General features: G+C 44.2%; 1 protein-coding gene across 2 annotated transcripts in view; it reads left to right on the forward strand.

Moving 5' to 3' along the window:
- PIK3C3 (phosphatidylinositol 3-kinase catalytic subunit type 3) overlaps positions 1–20903 on the forward strand; it is a 311657-nt gene that overhangs the window by 124916 nt on the left and 165838 nt on the right. For both annotated transcript variants that reach the window (XM_073618729.1, XM_073618740.1), the window contains 4 exons: positions 3191–3260; positions 13704–13768; positions 15156–15240; positions 18256–18330. In XM_073618729.1, the coding sequence (XP_073474830.1) occupies positions 3191–3260; positions 13704–13768; positions 15156–15240; positions 18256–18330 (295 nt within the window). The remainder of the gene's footprint in view (positions 1–3190; positions 3261–13703; positions 13769–15155; positions 15241–18255; positions 18331–20903) is intronic.

Raw genomic sequence — 20903 nt, forward strand, 5'->3', positions numbered from 1 at the left:
ATAGTAAGAATCTCCTGTTTACATGGCAGCCTCTGTAAAGGGAAGTCCCGTCTTCTGGGCAGCCATTGGACCAATGTTCTGTCTATCATAGGAGATTCTCACTGTATGTAATCTGTCGGCACTCGTCCCGCCTCCCTCCCTGTCCCCTCTAGGCTGCAGATGGGCATCGATCAGGCTTCACTGATGGCAATGGTGAGGCGGCTGCATTGATGGCAATGGTGAGGCGGCTGCATTGATGGCAATGGTGAGGCGGCTGCATTGGTGGCAATGGTGAGGCGGCTGCATTGGTGGCAATGGTGAGGCGGCTGCATTGGTGGCAATGGTGAGGCGGCTGCATTGGTGGCAATGGTGAGGCGGCTGCATTGGTGGCAATGGTGAGGCGGCTGCATTGGTGGCAATGGTGAGGCGGCTGCATTGGTGGCAATGGTGAGGCGGCTGCATTGGTGGCAATGGTGAGGCGGCTGCATTGGTGGCAATGGTGAGGCGGCTGCATTGGTGGCAATGGTGAGGCGGCTGCATTGGTGGCAGTGGTGAGGCGGCTGCATTGGTGGCAGTGGTGAGGCGGCTGCATTGATGGCACTTGTGAGGCTGCAGATGGGCATTGTTGATCAGGCTGCATTGATGGCAATGGGTGAGGCTGCCGATGGGCACTGACCCTTATTTTGCTTCAAAGTTCCTTATTTAAAATTACGTTTTTTTTCCTTCCGTCTTAAAATGAATATGCGTGTTATACACCGATAAATACGCTAGTTTAAGTTATTTCAATCCCAGACTTATTTCAGAGACCCTTTTCCATGCCACCATTATTGTGCCCACATGCTGAAAGCCAGCTTCATAAAGATCTTGGCCTAGGTTGTCCTCAGTATGTAAACTCAGAGACTTCATTGGCGACTCATTAAGAAGAAAAGCAAGAAATACAATGACGACTTCTAAACTTGGAATTTACAATATATATACACAGCAGTGTTGGCTTCCATCGTTCTATCCTGGCTCCTTTAATTGTTGTGTGTACCCATACAGTGTGTGATCGAGAGGCCCGGCAACCCTGAGATCTGAATTAATCTCCACTGTCACAGAGCTGTTACTTACACTGAGCAGAAAATAAACTGTTTGTATTTATCAGTGCAAAAAATACAATTAACACCCAGACGATTGAGGTTATTGGTCTCCAAACCACCATTAGCAGATGAGGTTTTAATTGCCGCACTACATCAGCTGTCCTGCGATCAATTCATCCATTCGATCGCTCACTTATGTCTGACATGACTGCTCCTTCAGAACATCAACCGGTGAGATCCCTCCAGCTTAAGCCTACCTGTTGAGGCCTTTAAAAGAGGGTCTATCTTACTCCAGCAGATACTCCATTGGTGCCCATTACCTAGAATACAGAAGAAGAAAGTTTCCTTTGCTTGACTCCATTAAAGCTGAAGTTGACCAAATATTATATACAGCAGGTAAAATAAGTACTGAACACGTCACCATTTTTCTGGGTAAATATATTTCTAAAGGTGCTATTGACATGAAATTTTCACCACACGTCGGTAACAACCCATACAATCCATACATACAAAGATGCCAAAACAAATTAAGTTCAGAGATGAAGTTATGTGTAATAAAATGGAATGACACAGGGAAAAAGTATTGAACACATGAAGAAAGGGAGGTGCAAAAAGGCACGGAAAGCCAAGACACTAGCTGAAATCTAGTGTAGAGTAATTGGAAAGCAATCCTGCCCCTTGTCAGTGCAAATTAATATCAGCTGGTTCAGTTCTGATGGCCTATAAAAAGGTGTCTCATTACCAAAGTGTCACACAAGAAACTTCTCATGATGGGTAAAAGCAAGGAGCTCTCAAGACCTACGCAACCTTATTGTTGCAAAACATACTGATGGCATTGGTTACAGAAGGATTTCTAAACTTTTAAATGATCCAGTGAGCACTGTTGGGGCCATAATCTGGAAGTGGAAAGAACATTATTTCACCATAAAACGGCCACGACCAGGGGCTCCTCGCAAGATTTCAGACAGAGGAGTGAAAAGAATTATCAGAAGAGTTGTCCAACAGCAAAGGAGCTTACACAGGACGCCCTCCTCACACCCCTCATTCCCGCTGACCTGGAGCGCGGTGATCACCCGCTAGGAGACATCGGGTCGCCACCTCACCGGTCCGGGGTTTGGAAATCCCCTGCAGCTTAATCTCCAAAATGTACCTCGTCAGGAGGTACGTTTAGGAAGATTCAAATTAGTCAGCACTATCGCATGGACAGAGCCGACCAATCAGAACCCGCATAGCCCGTCCTGTCACCGCGGGCGAAGGGGAGAGAGAGCCACAGAGATTTCAAATCCCCGGACCAGTACGGCGGCAATACGAGGTGTCAGTGCGAGGGATCGCTGGACTCCAGGTTAGCGGGACCGGGGGGGATGGGGACAAAGGTTCCAGTGTAAGTTCACCTTACAGATTTTCTGTGAAGGTGAACTTACACTTTAAATGAACATTTTTGTGCCCAGAGTTCAACTTTACCTTCCACTGACACAGTGGGAAGAGTGAGGTCTGAATTTTGATTGGCAGATCTTAACACTAATTTAAAAAAAAAAAAAAGACCTAAAAATGAAGCAGTTGCTTTAGCATTAGCAGCCACTAAAACATGAACCTTGGTTCGGGATAGAATGGAACGGTTAAACTCTACGAAATATTTCATTGATGTTTGCGCTTTCATCGGGGTGATTTCCCTTCACTTAATATTTTTTTGGTGGACAGCATCGGGAATTAAGGTGAACTAAATAGTCCCAGCCCATCTCCACTGTACATTGCAATCTCTGCCCCTGTTAAGGCTCATTCACACTAGCAGTTGAGGGGCGGTAAAACCACGTGGTTGAGCTATGTTTTTACCCCCCCCCCTTTTTTTTTGTTACAGATGCAGCGGCTGGAAGTGTACACCTCCGTGCAGGAGCTTCCTGTAAAAGACCGGTCACTGCTGCTCTCTCTGCCTTATGCAGGGTGACAGGTCTTGTCTCCGCCCCTCTCCTGTAGAGAGACTTTGGCTTTAACAGACCAGATGGGGCCAAATAACAGAATTCTTTTTGTTGGGCTTCACAATACAATTGATTGTTTATCTGAGTTCTTTTCTATATTGTGTACCCTCATTGATGTAATTGTTCGCCATTCTCAGTGGATTCAACTTTGTCTTACAGCTTCTATGGAAAGAGAATCTTGATCTCAAGTTAACTCCGTACAAAGTTCTGGCGACAAGCACAAAACACGGTAAATGCTTCCTTCGTTTCTTCACCATAAAACGCCATTGCCTGGAATGATTGAAAGGCATTTTATACCTTCATTTTTTTTTTTTTCCCTTTACTAGGTATTGGTGTAGATGTATTCCCTGTGCTGTTTGTCTTACCTTATAATGATGAGCTCACATGTTGTGACTGTAGGTTGTTGTGTCATAGGTGATTGATTCCCTGATGTCCATGTATTCATTCTTGTTTTGGGTCCCTTATCATCCAGTCCATACCTTGCCTTTTCTCTGTGTTGCATCACATGTGTGGGGAAGCTAATGAGATGAAAACACTCTTCCAGCTTCATTGCTTTACCTTCTTGTGCCTGTCAGATCTAATTACTATGCAGCTTTCACCTGCAGAATGCTAGACAAAGAGATCCAGGGATTGTGGGATATGTAGTTTCTTCAGAGAAAATGTCAGTTCTCAGACTGCAGACAGAGGTCATCCATTAACCACTAGACGACTACCCTATAGCAGTTTTAGTGCTACAGGGCGACCGCTGTGTGCAGGATCATGTTATACATACAGTAGCAGGTGCTGTGATTATTCACATAGGGTACTGTGGACTCGATGTCCGATCGTTCAGTACAGAGGCAGAACAGCAGTCTCCCTATGTAAACAAGGCTGGTTGCTGTTCTGTCAGTAGGGAAGGCATGGATGCTGTGTCTCTGCTGGGGCGTGGATCCATGTCTTCCCCTAGTAAAAGCACCTCCCACGCTGTAAAAAAACACTGGTTAGGCACACAGTTAACCCTTTGATCGCCACTGATATCCCCTTCCCTGCCAGTGTCATTAGTACAGTGTCAGTGCATATTTTTAGCACTGGTCCCCAAAAAAGTGTCAGTTAGTGTCCGATTGTCTGCTGCAATATCGCAGTCCTCACTATAAGTCGCTAATCGCTGCCATTACTATTTAAAAAGTAAAAATTCCCTAAATATATCCCATAGTTTGTAGACGCTATAACTTTTGTGCAGACCAATCAATATACGATTATTGGGGTTTTTTTTTTGTTCAAAAATATGTAGCAGAATACATACTGGCCTAAATTGATTTTTAATTTTTTTTTATTGGATGTGTTATATAGCTGAAAGTTTTGTTTTTTTTTTTTTTTTTATATTGTCCGTTTTGTTGGTGATTTCAGCAGAACACCAGCTCTTTAAATCTGAAATTCACTTAAAAGAGAAGTTCTGCTCATCTTTATTTTTTTGCTAAACAAATGAAAATTATAAAATCATTTATTAATAATAATTCACACTATAAAGAGTGTCAATCTGTGAATACAGGACACAGTAGAATATGATACACTTTTATAAATATATAATTGTTATACAGAGTAAGGTAAAACATAATAGGCATACAGTAATAAGCATTACAGTGACCGTATATACTCGAGTATAAGTCGACCCGAATATAAGCCGAGGCACCAAATTTTACCACAAAAAACTGGGAAAACGTATTGACCCGAGTATAAGCCTAGGGTGAGAAATGTGCAGCTACTGTAAGTGGAAAAGAGGGTCAACAATGCCCATTTGCAGCCTCACTGTGCCCATTTGCAGCCTCACTGTGCCCATTTGCAGCCATAGGTCCCCAGAACTTCAAACTTGGTAGTTAAGGGTTCCTAGATGCCCCCTAGCTGCAGCCAAAATCTGGGGTCTCTGGACCCAAAGGGTCCCGAAATGACATTGCTGCAGATGGTAACAGTTGACCGACTTTGGGGCCCTGTATCTCGAGGCCACTTGGTGCTAGAAACCCAAATTTGGTGTGCAAACCCAGTGGAACTAGCACTACAACATATCCAAAGCCCTGTATCTCGGGGTCACTTGATGCTAGGAAACCCAGCTTGGATATGTTGTAGTGCTAGTTCCACTGGGTTTGCACACCAAATTTGGGGTTCCTAGCAGCAAGTGGCCCCCGAGATACGGGGCCCCAAAGTCAGTTTGGAAAATGTCATTCTTTGCTGCAGAAAAGTTCTTGACTCGGGTATAAGCCGAGGGGGGCACTTTCAGCACAAAAAAATGTGCTGAAAAACTTGGCTTATACTCGAGTATATACGTTACATGAAAACCCTCACCCATTCATAAAAATTCAATGAACATAATTGCTCAGGGTGAGCCAAACTTGTCTAGGCATCAGTTTGATGTTTACTCAACGCACGTTTCGTGGCTTATGCCAATCATCCAGAGTAAATGCTCTGAAATTAAAACAGTAATATCTATAAATATAGGATATCCTTTAAACTGAGAAAATTACAATACGGCCCAATGGTGGTGCCCAACCTTAAGTCCAAGGGAAAACGGGGGACGAGGATAATCATCCCCCCCCCCGGGGCTAAGGTTATGTTTTACCTTAGGCCCCTTTCACACTGGGGCTATTGTAAGTGGCGCTTTGCCGTCGGTATTCGGCTGCTAGTGGGGCGGTTTTACCCCCACTAGCGGCCGAGAAAGGGTTAAAAACCACCGCAAAGCACCTCTGTCCCATACCCGCTCTGTCCCATTGATTTCAATGGACAGGAGCGGTGAAGGAACGGTGTATACTCCGCTCCTTCGCCGCTCCGAAGATGCTGCTAGCAGGACTTTTTTTCCCATTTTGCCAGCGTGCCCCGAGGGCTTTCACACTGGAGAGACAGCAGCGGCTGTTTCGGGTTGGTTTGCCGGCGCTATTATTAGCGCAGCAGCGCCTGCAAACCGCCCCAGTGTGAAAGGGCGGTTCACACCCTAAGGGCCCTTTCACACTGGGGCGGTTTGCAGGCGCTATTGCGCTAATAATGGTGCCTGCAAACTGACCCGAAATAGCCGCTGCTGTGTCTCCACTGTGAAAGCCCCGAGGGCTTTCACACTGGAGCGGTGTGCTGGCAGAATGGGAAAAAAAGTCCTGCTAGCAGCATCTTCGGAGCGGTGAAGGAGTATACACCGCTCCTTCACCGCTCCTGTCCATTGAAATCAATGGGACAGCACGGCTATACCGCCGGCAAAGCGCCTCTGCAGAGGCGCTTTGCGGTGGTTTTTAACCCTTTCTCGGCCGCTAGTGGGGGGGTAAAACCGCCTCGCTAGCGGCTGAGTACCGACGGCAAAGCGCCGCTTACAATAGTGGCGCTTTACCGCTGGCCCCGCCCCACTCTGTATAACAATTATATACTTATACAAGTGTATCATATTATTATATTGTGTCCTGTATTCACAGATTGACATTCTTTATAGTGTGATTTGTTATTAATGATTTTATAAATGATTTGAATAAGGTATCCATTCAGCGACCAGCCTCACTCAAAGTCCCATTTCTCTCTTCCTTCTGTTTAATACTTATTAGGGATGGAGGCTTACAACTGCTACAACAAGATTGTGTTAGGTTGTGTCGTTTTTGTAAATAAGTAATTTTTCTCCTTCACTGATGGGCACTGATGAGGAGGCACTAATATTCAGCACAGATAGGCGACACTGATGAGGAGGCACTGCTGGGCACTGATTGTCAGCACTAGTGGGCACTGATGGGACTGCACTGATCATCAGGGCACTGATTGTCATTGCAGTTGTTTCCGCTGAGGAATGCAGCCTACCGGCTCTCCTCTCACGCTGTCAGCGTGGGGAGAGGAATGCCGATAACTGTCATTTTCTGTTTAATCTGTGATCAGCTGTGATTGGACACAGCTGATCACATGGTAAAGAGAGCCTACGTCATAGGCTCTTTACCACGATCGCTGATGCGATATGTCCTAGGGACACAACGCACCTCTGATTGCCTCGCTTGCCCGGCAAGAATGGGAGAAAGATATATGACATCCTCCCAGAAGGAGAGTACCCCCGCCCATCCGTCGTTTCACTATACGGTGGGCGGGAAGCAGTTGAACTGCTATAGCAAAAAAATTTTGGGGGAGATTTACTAAAACTGCTACACACAGAATCTGGTGCAGCTGTGCATAGTAACCAATCAGCTTCTAACAGCAGTCTGATCATTTAAGGTTTGACAATAAAGCCTGGAAGATGATTGGTTACTATGCAGAGGTGCACCAGTTTTCGTAAATGTTCCCCCTTGTGTTCTAGTAGCTCTATACAGTTAATACTTGCAACAGTAATTTTCGACATATGAATCCTTTAGTTCCACATGCCATTTTATTATTTCTCGATCGTTCATTGAGAGACACAGCTGGTGATTGGCAATCAACCAGTGGGGGTTATGCTGCCTTCTTCATGCAGACTAGCTGTTTCCTGATCTTCATATAACAGCCGTGTCTCTAAATTATCCTTAAGGAATGTATTTTACTGCAAGTACAAAAATTCTATTTTTTGTTCTTTTTTTTTTTTAGAAATTGTTATTCATACAAAGTGCTTTAGCAAACTATGTGTAATCTAGTTTAGGTTTTAGATACAGATTTACCCCCCTTTATGACCAGTCCATTTTTTGCGATACAGCACTGCGTTACTTTAACTGACAATTGCGTGGTCGTTAAACACTTAACCCAAATAAGTTATCTTTTTTTTTTTTTTTTTTACACAAATAGAGCTTTCTATTGGTGGTATTTGATCACCTTTTATTTATTTTTTTGCGCTATAAGCAAAGAGCGACAATTTTGAAAAAAAACAACAATAGTTTTTACTTTCTGCTATAAAACACATCCAATAAAAAAATGCAAAAAATCTGTTTTTGTTTTATAAATTTAGGCCAATATGTATTCTGCAACATATGTTTGATAAAAAAATTTCCCAATAAGCATTTATTGATTGGTTTACACGTTATAGCGTCTACAAACTATGGAATATGTTTATGGAAAAAAAAAATAAGTATATTAATAATGGCGGCGATCAATGACTTGTAGCAGGTCTACAATATTGCGGTGGACATTCAGACACTAACACTTTTGATAATTTGCAAGAACCAGTGACACTAATACAGTGGTTTTCGTCTAAGATTGCCCTGTATTTGGGTCCATCCATCTTCCCATCAACTCTGACCAGCTTCCCTGTCCCTACTGAAGAAACAACCCCACAACATGATGCTGCCACCACCATGTTTCACGGTGGGAATGGTGTATTTAGGGTGATGTGCAGGGTTAGTGTTCTGCCACACATTTTGCTTTTAGGCCAAAAAGTTCAATTTTGGTCTCATCTGACCAGAGCACCTTCTTCCACATGTTTGCTGTGTCCCCCACATGGCTTCTCACAAACTGCAAATGGGACTTCTTATGGCTTTTTTTCCAACAATGGCTTTCTTCTTGCCACTTTTCCATAAAGACCGGATTTGTGGAGAGCACGACTAATAGCTGTAGATCTCTGCAGCTCCTCCAGAGTTACCATGGGCCTGATTCTCTGATTATACTCTCCTTGCCCAGCCTGTCAGTTTAGGTGGACGGCCATGTCTTGGTAGGTTTGCAGTTGTGCCATATTCTTTCCATTTTCGGATGATGGATTGAACAGAGCTCTGTGAGATGTTCAAAGCTTTGGATCTTTTTTTATAACCTAACCCTGCTTTTAAACTTCTCCACAACTTTATCCCTGACCTTTCTGGTGTGTTCCTTGGCCTTCATGATGCTGTTTGTTCACTAAGGTTCTCTAACAAACCTCTGAGGACTTCATAGAACTGTATTCATACTGAGATTAAATTACACACAGGTGGATTCTATTTACTAATTAGGTGAATTCTGAAGGCAAATAGTTCCACTAGATTTTAGTTAGGGGTATCAGAGTAAAGGGGGCTGAATACAAATGCACACCACACTTTTCAGATATTTATTTGTAAAAAAATTTGAAAACCATTCATCATTTTCCATCCACTTCACAATTATGTGCCACTTTATGTTGGTCCATCACGGTGATGGCGAACCTTGGCACCCCGGATGTTTTGTAACTACATTTCTCATGATGCTCATACACTCTGCAGTGGAGTTGAGCATCATGGGAAATGTAGTTCCAAAACATCTGGGGTGCCAAGGTTCGCCATCACTGGTCTATCACATAAAACCCCAATAAAATACATTTAGGTTTTTGGTTGTAACATGACAAAATGTGGAAAATGTCAAGGGGTATGAATACTTATTCAAGGCACTGTGCAATAGTCCAAGCTCAACCAATATAACTTTTTAATAAAAACTATACTTGGAGTTCAGCTTTTAAGGATTGAAGTGCTATCATCTTTATCCTCAAATGAAGTAGGTGTGGCCCTCAAAATATGGCCCCTAAAGGAGAAGTATGGGGATTAAATAGATAAACCTCCATATACTCACCTAGGCGGATGCAGCAGCAATCCCCTGCTGCCTCTAAGACGGAGAACCGAGCGATGAAAGGCAGCTGATCGCTCAGTTCTCGGACTTCAGAGAGCTGGTGGCTGTCAGTCACTGACTCTCTACTCTGACCCTCCAGCTCTCACTGGAGCTCCGGGCTATGGAGGGGGCGAGAGCAACTGGCTCAGTCTCCCAGCCGCACGCTGAGTGGCCGAGCCAGCTACCGGTCGGGCATCTGAGTGGATCCCGACATTAAAGTAGGGGTTCGATCCAGAGCCTGAACCAGCTAAGTGACGTTAGCTGACAGCGGACTTCAGCCCACTGACGGCTGAATCTGGGTCAAAGGAATGGAGAACAAAGTTCACTCCGGTGGCCTTTAAAGATGAATTATGCTTTGTTTAGCTCTCCCCCCCCCCCCCCCCCCCCAACTTCCTTTGACTTCAACGTACCAGATTAAAATATACTCATTAGGTCATCCCTCGCACTATATAGCTGTAAATCTTATTGATCTGCCTGTCTGTGCCCAGCATTGGCCAGTATAATGGTTAGTACTCCCACCAAGCATTCTGTTCTTCAACCAGCCCTCTGTTTCTAAATAGAGCAGTGGGGGGTTTCTGTAAGACCTGTATACATAATTAAAGTGCTCTTTCTGGGGACATTTTAATAGTTCCTTTGTTGGGCTAAGAACAGTTATTGTACCTTAATGGAAATCTCAGACAAAATGATCCTTTCCTGACTCTGCAGCACCAAATGGATGTTTGTTCTCCTGTTTTGTTTGAGAGCAGCTGTTCTCTGAGAGAGATTTAAAGGGAAGAAAAAGAAAAAACCTTTTAATGGCCTGATGAAGACATTAAGAATGTGAATTGTGGTGAATTTTAAAAATAGTTTTTAGAATTGTTGGTTTATTTTTTATTTAAAGAAGAACTCCAGTCAAAATAAATGCCCTCTATAGATAAAACAGAAACCCTCCTCTTAACGCATTTCAGATAAAATGAGATTTGCTAGGGGAAGTCATTGGCTGACAATTTCTAGGGCAAATCATTGGCTGGCAATTTCTAGGGCAAATCATTGGCTGGCAATTTCTAGGGCAAGTCATTGGCTGGCAATTTCTAGGGCAAGTCATTGGCTGGCAATTTCTAGGGCAAGTCATTGGCTGGCAATTTCTAGGGCAAGTCATTGGCTGGCAATTTCTAGGGCAAGTCATTGGCTGGCAATTTCTAGGGCAAGTCATTGGCTGGCAATTTCTAGGGCAAGTCATTGGCTGGCAATTTCTAGGGCAGGTCATTGGCTGGCAATTTCTAGGGCAGGTCATTGGCTGCCAGTTTGCTAGGGCAGGCCATTGGCTGCCAGTTTGCTAGGGCAGGCCATTGGCTGCCAGTTTGCTAGGGCAGGCCATTGGCTGCCAGTTTGCTAGGGCAGGCCATTGGCTGCCAGTTTGCTAGGGCAAGTCCATTGGCTGCCAGTTTGCTAGGGCAAGTCCATTGGCTGCCAGTTTGCTAGGGCAAGTCGTTGTATAAGATTCATTAGATAAAGCTGGTGTGGTGACAGGAGTCAGGTACTTGTTTAGGGATTGGGGGGGGGGGGGTTAGAACAGGTAATGGGGAGGTTTTTTACCTTAATGCAAAAAATTGCATTAGGGTAAAAACCTTTTGAGTTTAGAACCACTTTAAGGTAAAAGACAAACAAATTAAGGCCCAACTCCAGCTATTACTTTTTTTTTTTAGGCAGTTTTTCTTTTGGATAGATGGTTTAAACCTAATGAATAAAAGCTTACCATTGTAAGCACACCTACCAATATAATATGAAGAGGAGAGCCCAGTCACCTGACCATTATTTTTCCAATCATTTATTTATTTATTTTATTTATTTATTTCAGGTACTTATATAGCGCCGTCCCTACCCTCAAGGAGCTTACAATCTAAGGTCCCTAACTCACATTCATACATACTAGGGACAATTTAGACAGGATTCAATTAACCTACCAGCATGTCTTTGGAGTGTGGGAGGAAACCGGAGTACCCGGGGGAAACCCACGCAGGCACAGGGAGAACATGCAAACTCCAGGCAGGTAGTGTCGTGGTTGGGATTCGAACTAGCGACCCTTCTTACTGCTAGGCGAGAGTGCAATCATGAACTTTTCTTTACTTAGTACTGTGGACCTTCTTTTTAAAAATAAAAAAAAATACCCCCTAAGTTACAAACTGCCTTGGCCAACAATCAAGATCCGGAAGACGATTTTTACCAGTAGGATGGGCAATACCTTCTTGAAATGCACCAGTCAGCCACAACTTTATAAAAACCCAGCTAATAGGTCCCCTTTTTGCCACCAAAGTAGCCCTGACACATCGAGGCATGGATACCACCAGACCTCTGAAGGTATGCTGTGTTATCTGGCACCAAGCCATCAGTAGCAGATCTTTTAAGTCCTGTAAGTTGCAAGGTGAGGCCACCATGGATCGGACTTGGTTTTCCAGGACATCTCACAGATGCTCGATTGGATTGAGATCTGGAGAATTTTTAGAGGCCAAGTCAACACCTCAAGTTCACTGTGTTCCTCAAACCATTCTTGAACCATTTTTGTAGTGTAGCAGGGCACATTCTGCTACTGAAAGAGGTCACTGCCATCAGGGAATACTGTTTCCAAGGAGGGTTGTACCATCTCTTCCCCAGGTAAGTGACTCACACACACCCGGCCATCCATGTGATGTAAAAGAAAACGTGATTTATCAGACTAGGCCACCTTGTTCCATTGCTCCGTGCTCCAGTTCACCAGCCCATTGTAAGCGCTTTTGGCAGTGGACACGGGTCAGCATGGGTAGCTATGCTGCTCCATATGGTGAACAAGTATGTTGCGCTTAAATGAAATAAACAGTAAATAAATAATATAACCAAGTGAGTCAAAGAGTCACAAACGTGACACAATAGTTTAAAGTATGAATGCTGTGTCACCAACTTCCTCCACCTTGTGTGACCACCACCAAAAAAAATAATGTGCCCTTACCAAAGAGCATGGACCACCTATTATGGGGGGTCAACATAGGCTTGTATGTCTGGAAAAACTCCATCTGTAAGGAGGTCCGCTCAACAGAAGCTTCAAGCCACCACCGGTAAAACATCTGGTTTCTTTTACTCCAACCATGACATCAGGTCATATACCCCAAATGAGAGACAAATGCCACAATAGTGTAAAACCTTTTTTACCAGGATTTAATAATGGTAATGCACTTACATGAAAAGACGATTAAAACAGCATGTACTAAACACAATAGTTTCAGAGGTAGATTCTCCAAACGTGATGACAGGAAATTACGCTATCGGTTGACCGGTTTTGTCGCTTGTACATGTTTTTTTAATCGTATTTTCATGTATGTGCATTACCTTTAATTAATCCTGGTATAAAAAGGTTTTACACTATTGTGGCGTTTGTCTCTCACTTGGGGTGTATGACCTGATGTCTCGGTTGTAGTAAAAGAAACCAGATGTTTTCACCGGTGGTGGCTTGAAGTTTCTGTTGAGCGGACTTCCTTACAAACGTGGAGTTTTTCCAGACATACAAGCCTATGTTGACCCCCCCCCATAATAGGTGGTCAATGCTCTTTGGTAAGGGCACATCCAATTTTTTTTTTTTTTTGCTGGTGGTCGCTCAAGGTGGAGAAAGTTGGTGACGCAGCATTCAAACTTTCACTATTGTGTCACGTTTGTGACTCTTGGACTCACTTGTTTATATTTTTTATTTACTGTTTATTTCATTTAAGCGCAACATACTTGTTAACCTATTTAATTTTTGCGATAATATCTCACTTGATTGTTGCAGCTGCAATTTTTTGTTTATCATAAGCGCAGTTTGTTTTTGATTTTTTATATATATATATATATATATATATATATATATATATATATATATATATATATATATATATATATATATATATATATATATATATATATATATATATATATAATCTCTAACTAACTAACCAATGCTGCCCCATATACCACAAACTCCATGATGACCGTTTTACTGCTTTCAACACCAACTTCAGGGACAGCATGTTTACTTGATGTCTAATATATCCCACCAACTTTCAGGTGCCGCTGTAACAAGATAATCAATGTTGGTCACTTAACCTGTCCGTGGTCATACATTTATGGTTGATTGGTATATATGCTTGATTGTATTGGAATTTATTCCTAATATGATCAATTTTTTTTACAGGATTTATGCAGTTTATTCAGTCTGTGCCAGTTGCTGAAGTCCTAGCCACAGAAGGAAGTATTCAGGTGAGTGTTATGTGGTGGTGAGATGTTCTACAGTCAAGTATTAATCTCCACGTTGGCATTAGAGGTCATTCGGTGTTGAACACGTCTCTTCCGTTCTCCAGGCAGCAGAGTCCTGGCAATAATGTTTTCTTTTAAGCTGCCTGATTGTTCCCACCAACTATGGCCAGTTGGTGTCATCAGGGAGGTCCTCCTCTATAGATCAGCCAACTGTTATGTCACCATGCTATAGTGGTTATTTTGATGGGGGGGGTCCCATCAGCCTGTAATGAGCTTCTTATTGGCTTGGAACTGATTCTTTTGCAGCAATATGAGAATCTTTGTAATAAAATATCAAACTTCTTCATCCAATCCTACTGTAATATTATCTTAAAGCTCAACTCCAGCCAATACATTTTATTTACTTTTGGATAGACCAGGAAAGGGAGTCCCTGTCGAGGCTTTAAAGCTTAGAACAATGTTTCTCAACTCCAGTCCTCAAGGCGCCCCAACAGGATATGTTTTCAGGCTTCACTTCCTGATTCCCTCACCTAGGATGGCGGCGGCAGCTGCCGAGAGTCGAGCAAGTGATCGGCGTCAGCTGCCGACATCGCTGGACCCTGGGACAGGTAAGTGGCCATTTATTAAAAGTCAGCAGCTGCAGTATTTGTAGCTGCTGGCTTTTAATATTTTTTTTTTTTGGGTGGACTCCCTCTTTAATATTAAAAGTAAAAAGAACAAACGTAGTCAAAACATAGCCAAAGTTCAGTAACCGGATAATCAGCCAAGCCAGAAGTCAGGGATCAATGTAGTGGAACAGCAAGCAGCATCTGGAGCCAGAAGGGATGTTTAAAAACTGCTGTGTTGTGGCGCTTTGGAAGCGCGGGCCCATTCATTGCAATGGGCAGGAGCATTTTGGGAGCGCTGTATACAGCGATCCCAAACCGCCTCGAAAATGCTGCTTGCAGGACTTTTCCGAACGTCCCGCAAGCGCACCGCCCGGGTGTAAAAGCACCCATTGTAATTAATGGAAGGCAGTTTTCAGCCGCTTTACAGGCGCTATTTCTAGCACTATAACGCCTGAAAACTGCCTTGGTGTAAAAGGGGTCTTAGAGCAGGCTCCCTAGAGTCATTACTCCCCATATGGATGTGATTGACCTTCTTCAGCCACAAATTGGCGAGTCCAGCGCCTCAGTGATGAATGTTCAAGGTTTTTATTGCTGTTTCTGTCATTATTGCCGACATGTTCAAATCTTTCCTAAGGGGACAAAGACACATATTTACTAGAATGGAGGCGTTTGAATGTCTTTATCTATTTGTTTTTATTTTATTTATTTTTTTCTGTGCCCTCTAGTGTTGTATTTTTTACCAATGTAATTTTTTGTTACATAAATGTTTTTTTTTTTCATAGAACTTTTTTAGGAAACATGCTCCGAGTGATAAAGGGCCATATGGAATAAGTGCGGAGGTCATGGACACGTATGTAAAAAGTTGTGGTAAGTTTAGTATAAAATTTCACAGTGACGTGTGTTTTTACAAGGCATTGGTTTGTAAATGAAGCTGCACATGTCCTGGCCTAAAAAGTGCTTCATCTAACAATATTGCTGAAGTGCAGTAAATCTCTGTGATCAAGGTCCCCTTTAAACCACGGGCCCCGGGGTTTACGTATGCCCAAGTCAAGGTTGGGCTCTGCCTCTCCCTTGCCCAAGCCCAACTCCTGTAAGTTAACTGTCAACTACAGTGGAACCTCGGTTTGTGAGTAAAGCGGTTAATGAGCGTTTCGCAAAACGAGCACTGTATTTCTAAAAATCCTTACTCGGTTTGCGAGTTTTGTCTCGCAGAACAAGCAGGATTCAGGCCAAAAGAGGTGTGCAGTACCGCTTTTGGCCTGAGGTGGGGGGCGCCGGAGCCGAACAGCGCCGATCATCGGCGTTCGGAAATGCACGGAAAGGCCCGAGGACAGTTCGGCTGATCTCGGCAGACCTTGGAAAGGCTCATGAAGTCTTTCCGAGGTTTGCCGAGGTCAGCCGAAGTGTCCCTCGGGCCTTTTCGGTCTTTCCGAGGCTCTACAGCGCCCCCCCCCCCCCCCCACCTCTGGCCGCATGCGGTATTGCATCCCATTGAAGTCAACGGGGAACAAATTATTTTCGTTTCCATTGACTTCAATGGCAAAACTCACTTTGATATGCGAGTACTTTGGATTACGAGCATACTCCCGGAACGGATTATGCTCGTAATCTGAGGTTCCACTGTACTTGACCATCAGTGAGCAGTAGAGGTTTGGTCATTTGACAGGCGACAGTATTGGAGTGGATTTTGCATTGAAAGAGGGTGGAGAACAAAGTGAACCTGTGCTTTGCCCATGCACAGAAAAGAAATGTTTCCTTAAATTGATTGTAAACCCTTCCATATACCTATTGAATTGACTGGCCTCAGGTGATACACAAAGATGAAACAAATTCTCCTACCTAAGTTGTACCTGTCTATCTACAGCCATCTTTTCCCTACATCCATTCAACGTGAAGAATTTACACAGGATCTCTCAGCTTTGAAAAGCAGGGGGTGGAGAGCTGAAGTAACATCACTGAGAAGAGCTGATTGGAAAGAAGGGACACCCCCATTCACACAGCAACAGAGCTGAGGCTGTCAAGCAACTGGAGATCCTCCCTTGTCACCATTTTTCTCTTGGTGTCAGGAAAACTTGTCAGAAGTGGCTGACAGCAGAGGAATGAAGCAGCGGACAAAAATGACACTTGGTGCTCTCGATTGAGACAAGCCCACAGTATAGAGCAGAGGTAGGCACCCTCGGCCCTCCAGCTGTGGTGAAACTACAAGTCCCATGAGACATTTTAAGACCCTGACAATCACAGGCATGACTCCTAGAAGCAGAGGCATTTGTTTCACCACAGTTGGAGTGCCGAGGTTGCCTACCCCTGCTATAGAGGGAGATGCTTTGTGCATACTTCATGTCTGAAGTTTACAACCACTTTAATGGGGAATTAACAGCTCGTTCCAAGAAATGGCGCTTCTTGTATAAATGGCGCTCAAAGGAAACAAAAATCAGCCATAGTGCAATATTGCCAAATAAAAAGTAAATGTATTAAGTAAAAGAAGCTGCTTACATCAAGTAAGAATAAAAATTGCAGTAAGAAACAATGGGAGTAGTGACACACTCGCCTCCTCACCGCAATACCGTAAAATGCCACCGGAAATTACGTCACAAGGCTCCAGCCGACGCGTTGCGTCACTGGTCAATTTACAATATTGCTTGTCTATTAATTGTATATGCTATATTATTTTTTTTTATTTGCTATATATATATTTTTTTTTCTGCAAAAATGGAGTTACCCTTTAAAGAGGAACTGCAGTCTGCTCACATAATTTGTAATAAAAACATCTTTGCCATTCTGATGCTTCCCTCCAACCACTTTGCATATTATTTTATATATACAGTGGAACCTTGGTTTATGAGTAACGCGGTTAACGAGTGTTTTGAAAGGCGAGCAACTTTTAAAAAAAAAAAATCCTGACTCGATTTGCGAGTGTCGTCTCGCAAAACGAGCAGGATTCAAGCCAATGGGGTGTGCAGTACCACATTTGGCCAGAGGTGCGGGGGCGCCGGTGACACTCGGAACGGTTCGGAAATACTCGGAATCACTCAGAAATACTTCATTCAAGCCTTTCAGTGGGTTTCCGAGTTCAGCCAAGCTGTCCCCGAGTATTTCCGAGGCTCTCTGGCGCCCCCCCCCCCACCCCCCACCTCTGGTCACATGCGGTATTGCATGCAATAGAAGTCAATGCGAAACTAATTATCTTCATTTCCATTGACTTCTATGGAGAAACTCGCTTTGATATGTGAGTGCTTTGGATTACAATAATTCTCCTGGAATGGATTATGCTTGTAATCCAAGGTTCCACTGTACTGTGATTCTGTATTTGCCAAATATGCTGCAGAAATCTCCCTCCACTGAGTCTGGCTCTGGCTGCAACCATTTTAACTGTGGGCAGCTGAAGCTGCTGCCTGTTCACTTCCTGGATTTACACAGACACACAGAGGCACACCTCCAGCTCTCATTGGCCCTCTTATGACTCACCCCCCCCCCCCCCCCCCCCCCCTTCCGGGCAAACCCTAACAAGAGTGAGAGAGCTGTTAATGATGTCATGATCCTAGGGCTTTTTACCAGACAAGAAACAGGAAGTGGGCTGTATAAGGTATTTACTGGCAGAAAAAAAATGTTTTACTATCCAAAGTTAAAACAACAACAAGGGCAGAAGATAGATAGAAAGATGAAAAAATGACTGAAGGTCCGCTTTAAGGACTGGTTTTCTTTAAAGAAAAGGTGACACACAGAATGTGGCGGTCTTTGTGTTATAAGTAGGACAGGGGAGGAAAATAACATTGTACTAATCAGGGATTGTTTTGCCTTCTGGAAAAAGCCGACCACCGCTACTTCTCCGCCTTGTTAATAGTCACAGTCCTTGTCTCATTACACGGTATTCTTCCTTTTCAGCGGGATACTGCGTCATCACATACATCCTCGGAGTGGGAGATCGACATCTGGACAATCTCTTGTTAACCAAAACAGGTCTGTAGTTCTTTTTTATTGGGGGCTCATGTCACATCTGCTTGTATCGGAGGGGGAGATGGTGCTCTGCTGTGTGATCTGTAGCTGAACGTCTCCCAGAGAGCCAGGAGATGTCTTGTATGGGTTTATACATCACCCAGGCTTTTTACATCTCCATTCCAGAGCCTCTCATCCACCCCAGGAATGCACCTGTCTCTGGCTGCAATTATGTAGCCAGGTGAATTCCATTAAAAAAAACACAAATCGTGTTGTTTAGACTGAGAAGCAGGCAAGTAGAGCCTGCTGGAATGAAGTTTTTTTTTTTAAAATATATAGACACACCAATGATTGCAAAATAGCCACAGAACTGATCCCTGCGCCTTAAAAGAGAAGTGCGGGCTTCTACAAAAAATAAACACTCATACTTCCCTGCGCTATATTACCAAAAGGATTGGGACGCCTGCCTTTACACGTACACGAACTTTAATGGCATTATAATTGGCCCGCCCTTTGCAGCTATAACAGCTTCAACTCTTCTGGGAAGGCTGTCCACAAGGTTTAGGAGTGTGTCTATGGGAATGTTTGGCCATTCTTCCAGAAGAGCATTTGTGAGGTCAGACACTGATGTTAGATGAGAAGGCCTGGCTTGCAGTCTCCCCTCTAATTCATCCTAAAGGTGTTGAGGTCAGGACAAGTTCCTCCACCACAAACTCGCTCATCCATGTCTTTATGGACCTTGCTTTGTGCACTGGTCCAAATCATTTGGTGGAGGGGGGATTATGGTGTGGGGTTGTTTTTCAGGGGTTGGGCTTGGCCCCTTAGTTCCAGTGAAGGGAACTCATAAGGCGTCAGCAAACCAAGACATTTTGGACAATTTCATGCTCCCAACTTTGTGGGAACAGTTTGGAAATGGTCCCTTCCTGTTCCGACATGACTGCGCACCAGTGCACAAAGCAAGGTTCATAAAGAGATGGATGAGAGAGTTTGGGGTGGAGGAACTGCGCTGGATGAACTTTAATGGCATCCCAGTCTTAGTCTGTAGGGTTCAATATTGAGTTGGCCCACCCTTTTCAGCTATAACAGCTTCAACTCTTCTGGGAAGGCTGTCCACAAGGTTTAGGAGTGTGTCTATGGGAATGTTTGACCATTCTTCCAGAAGTGCATTTGTGAGATCAGGCACTGATGTTGGACAAGAAGGCTTGGCTCACAGTCTCCACTCTAATTCATCCCAAAGGTGTTGAGGTCACGACTCTAAGCAAGTTTGGGGTGGAGGAACTTGGCTGGCCTGCACAGGGTCTGATAGAACACTTTTGGGATGAATTAGAGTGGAGACTGCAAGCCAGGCTTTCTCTCCAACATCAGAGCCTGACCTCACAAATGCCCTTCTGGAAGAATGGTCAAACATTCCCATAGACACACTCCTAAACCTTGTGGACAGCCTTCCCAGAAGAGTTGAAGCTGTTATGGCTGCAAAGGGTGGGCCAACCCAATATTGAACCCTACGGACTAAGACTGGGATGCCGTTACAGTTCATGTGCGTATAAAGACAGGCGTCCCAATACGTTTGGTAATATAGGTTATGTAGATGCAGCACCGATCCAATGCTGCATCTGTCCCCCCGCCTCCTCTACACCGAGAACTGAGCGATCAAAGACAGCTGATCATTCAGTTCTCGCTCTTTAGTGAGCAGAGCAATGACTATCAGTCGCCGGCTCTCCGCTGTTCCCCTCCAGCACTCACTGAAGCACCCGTCTCGAGAGGGGGTAGGAGCAGCTGCCTCTGGCTCTCAGCGGTGCGCTGGGAGGCTGAGTCAGCTGCCGGTCAGGCATCAGGGCGGATCCCAACATTGTCGGAATCCTTTCAGAGCCTGGACTGGTTCTGTAATGTCAGCTAACAGCAGGCTTTTGTTTGCTGTCAGCTGAATCTGGGTCACAGGAGTGCAAAACAAAGTTCTTTGGCCATGCTTTTCCTTTAAAAAGTCTGCTCAACCCTAGGAGCCTAATGCCTGCTTCTTGTTCCCTACTCACAGACCTGTATATACAGGGTGATCACAATCTAGGGAAGCAAAGGGTAGGTACTTTACGGATTTACTCTTACAATGAAGGTTTTAGTATATTTTAGAAGGCCTGCTGTAATATTGTGTGAAGGGGCAGAGAAGGGGATTGGAGGATACCAAGAATGGGTGCAGCAGAGAAGTGGGCAGAGAATAGGTGTGGTAGAGAACAGGATGGCAGGATGCAGAGAGAAGTGTGCAGAGAATGGGATGGAGAGAATTGATGCAGCATAGAGAAGTGGGCAGAGAACAGGATACGAGTGTGTAGAGAATAGGAGATAATACGAGCGGCAGAGAAGACGTTGGCAGGATGCCAAGAATGGGTGCAGCAGAGAGAACTGGACAGAGAACAGGAAAGATGGTGCAGAGAGAAGGTGTGGCGGAGAACATGATGGCAGACTGCAGAGAATGGGTGCAGCATAGAGAAGTGTGCAGGGAACAGGATAAGAGGGTGCAGAGAATAGTTGCAGCAGAGAACAGGATGCAGGGAGAAGTGGGCAGAGAACAAGATAGGAGAATTCATAAAATGGCTGCGGTAGAG

Source organism: Aquarana catesbeiana, linkage group LG01 (assembly GCF_042186555.1).
Source record: "Aquarana catesbeiana isolate 2022-GZ linkage group LG01, ASM4218655v1, whole genome shotgun sequence".
Lineage (NCBI taxonomy): Eukaryota > Metazoa > Chordata > Amphibia > Anura > Ranidae > Aquarana > Aquarana catesbeiana.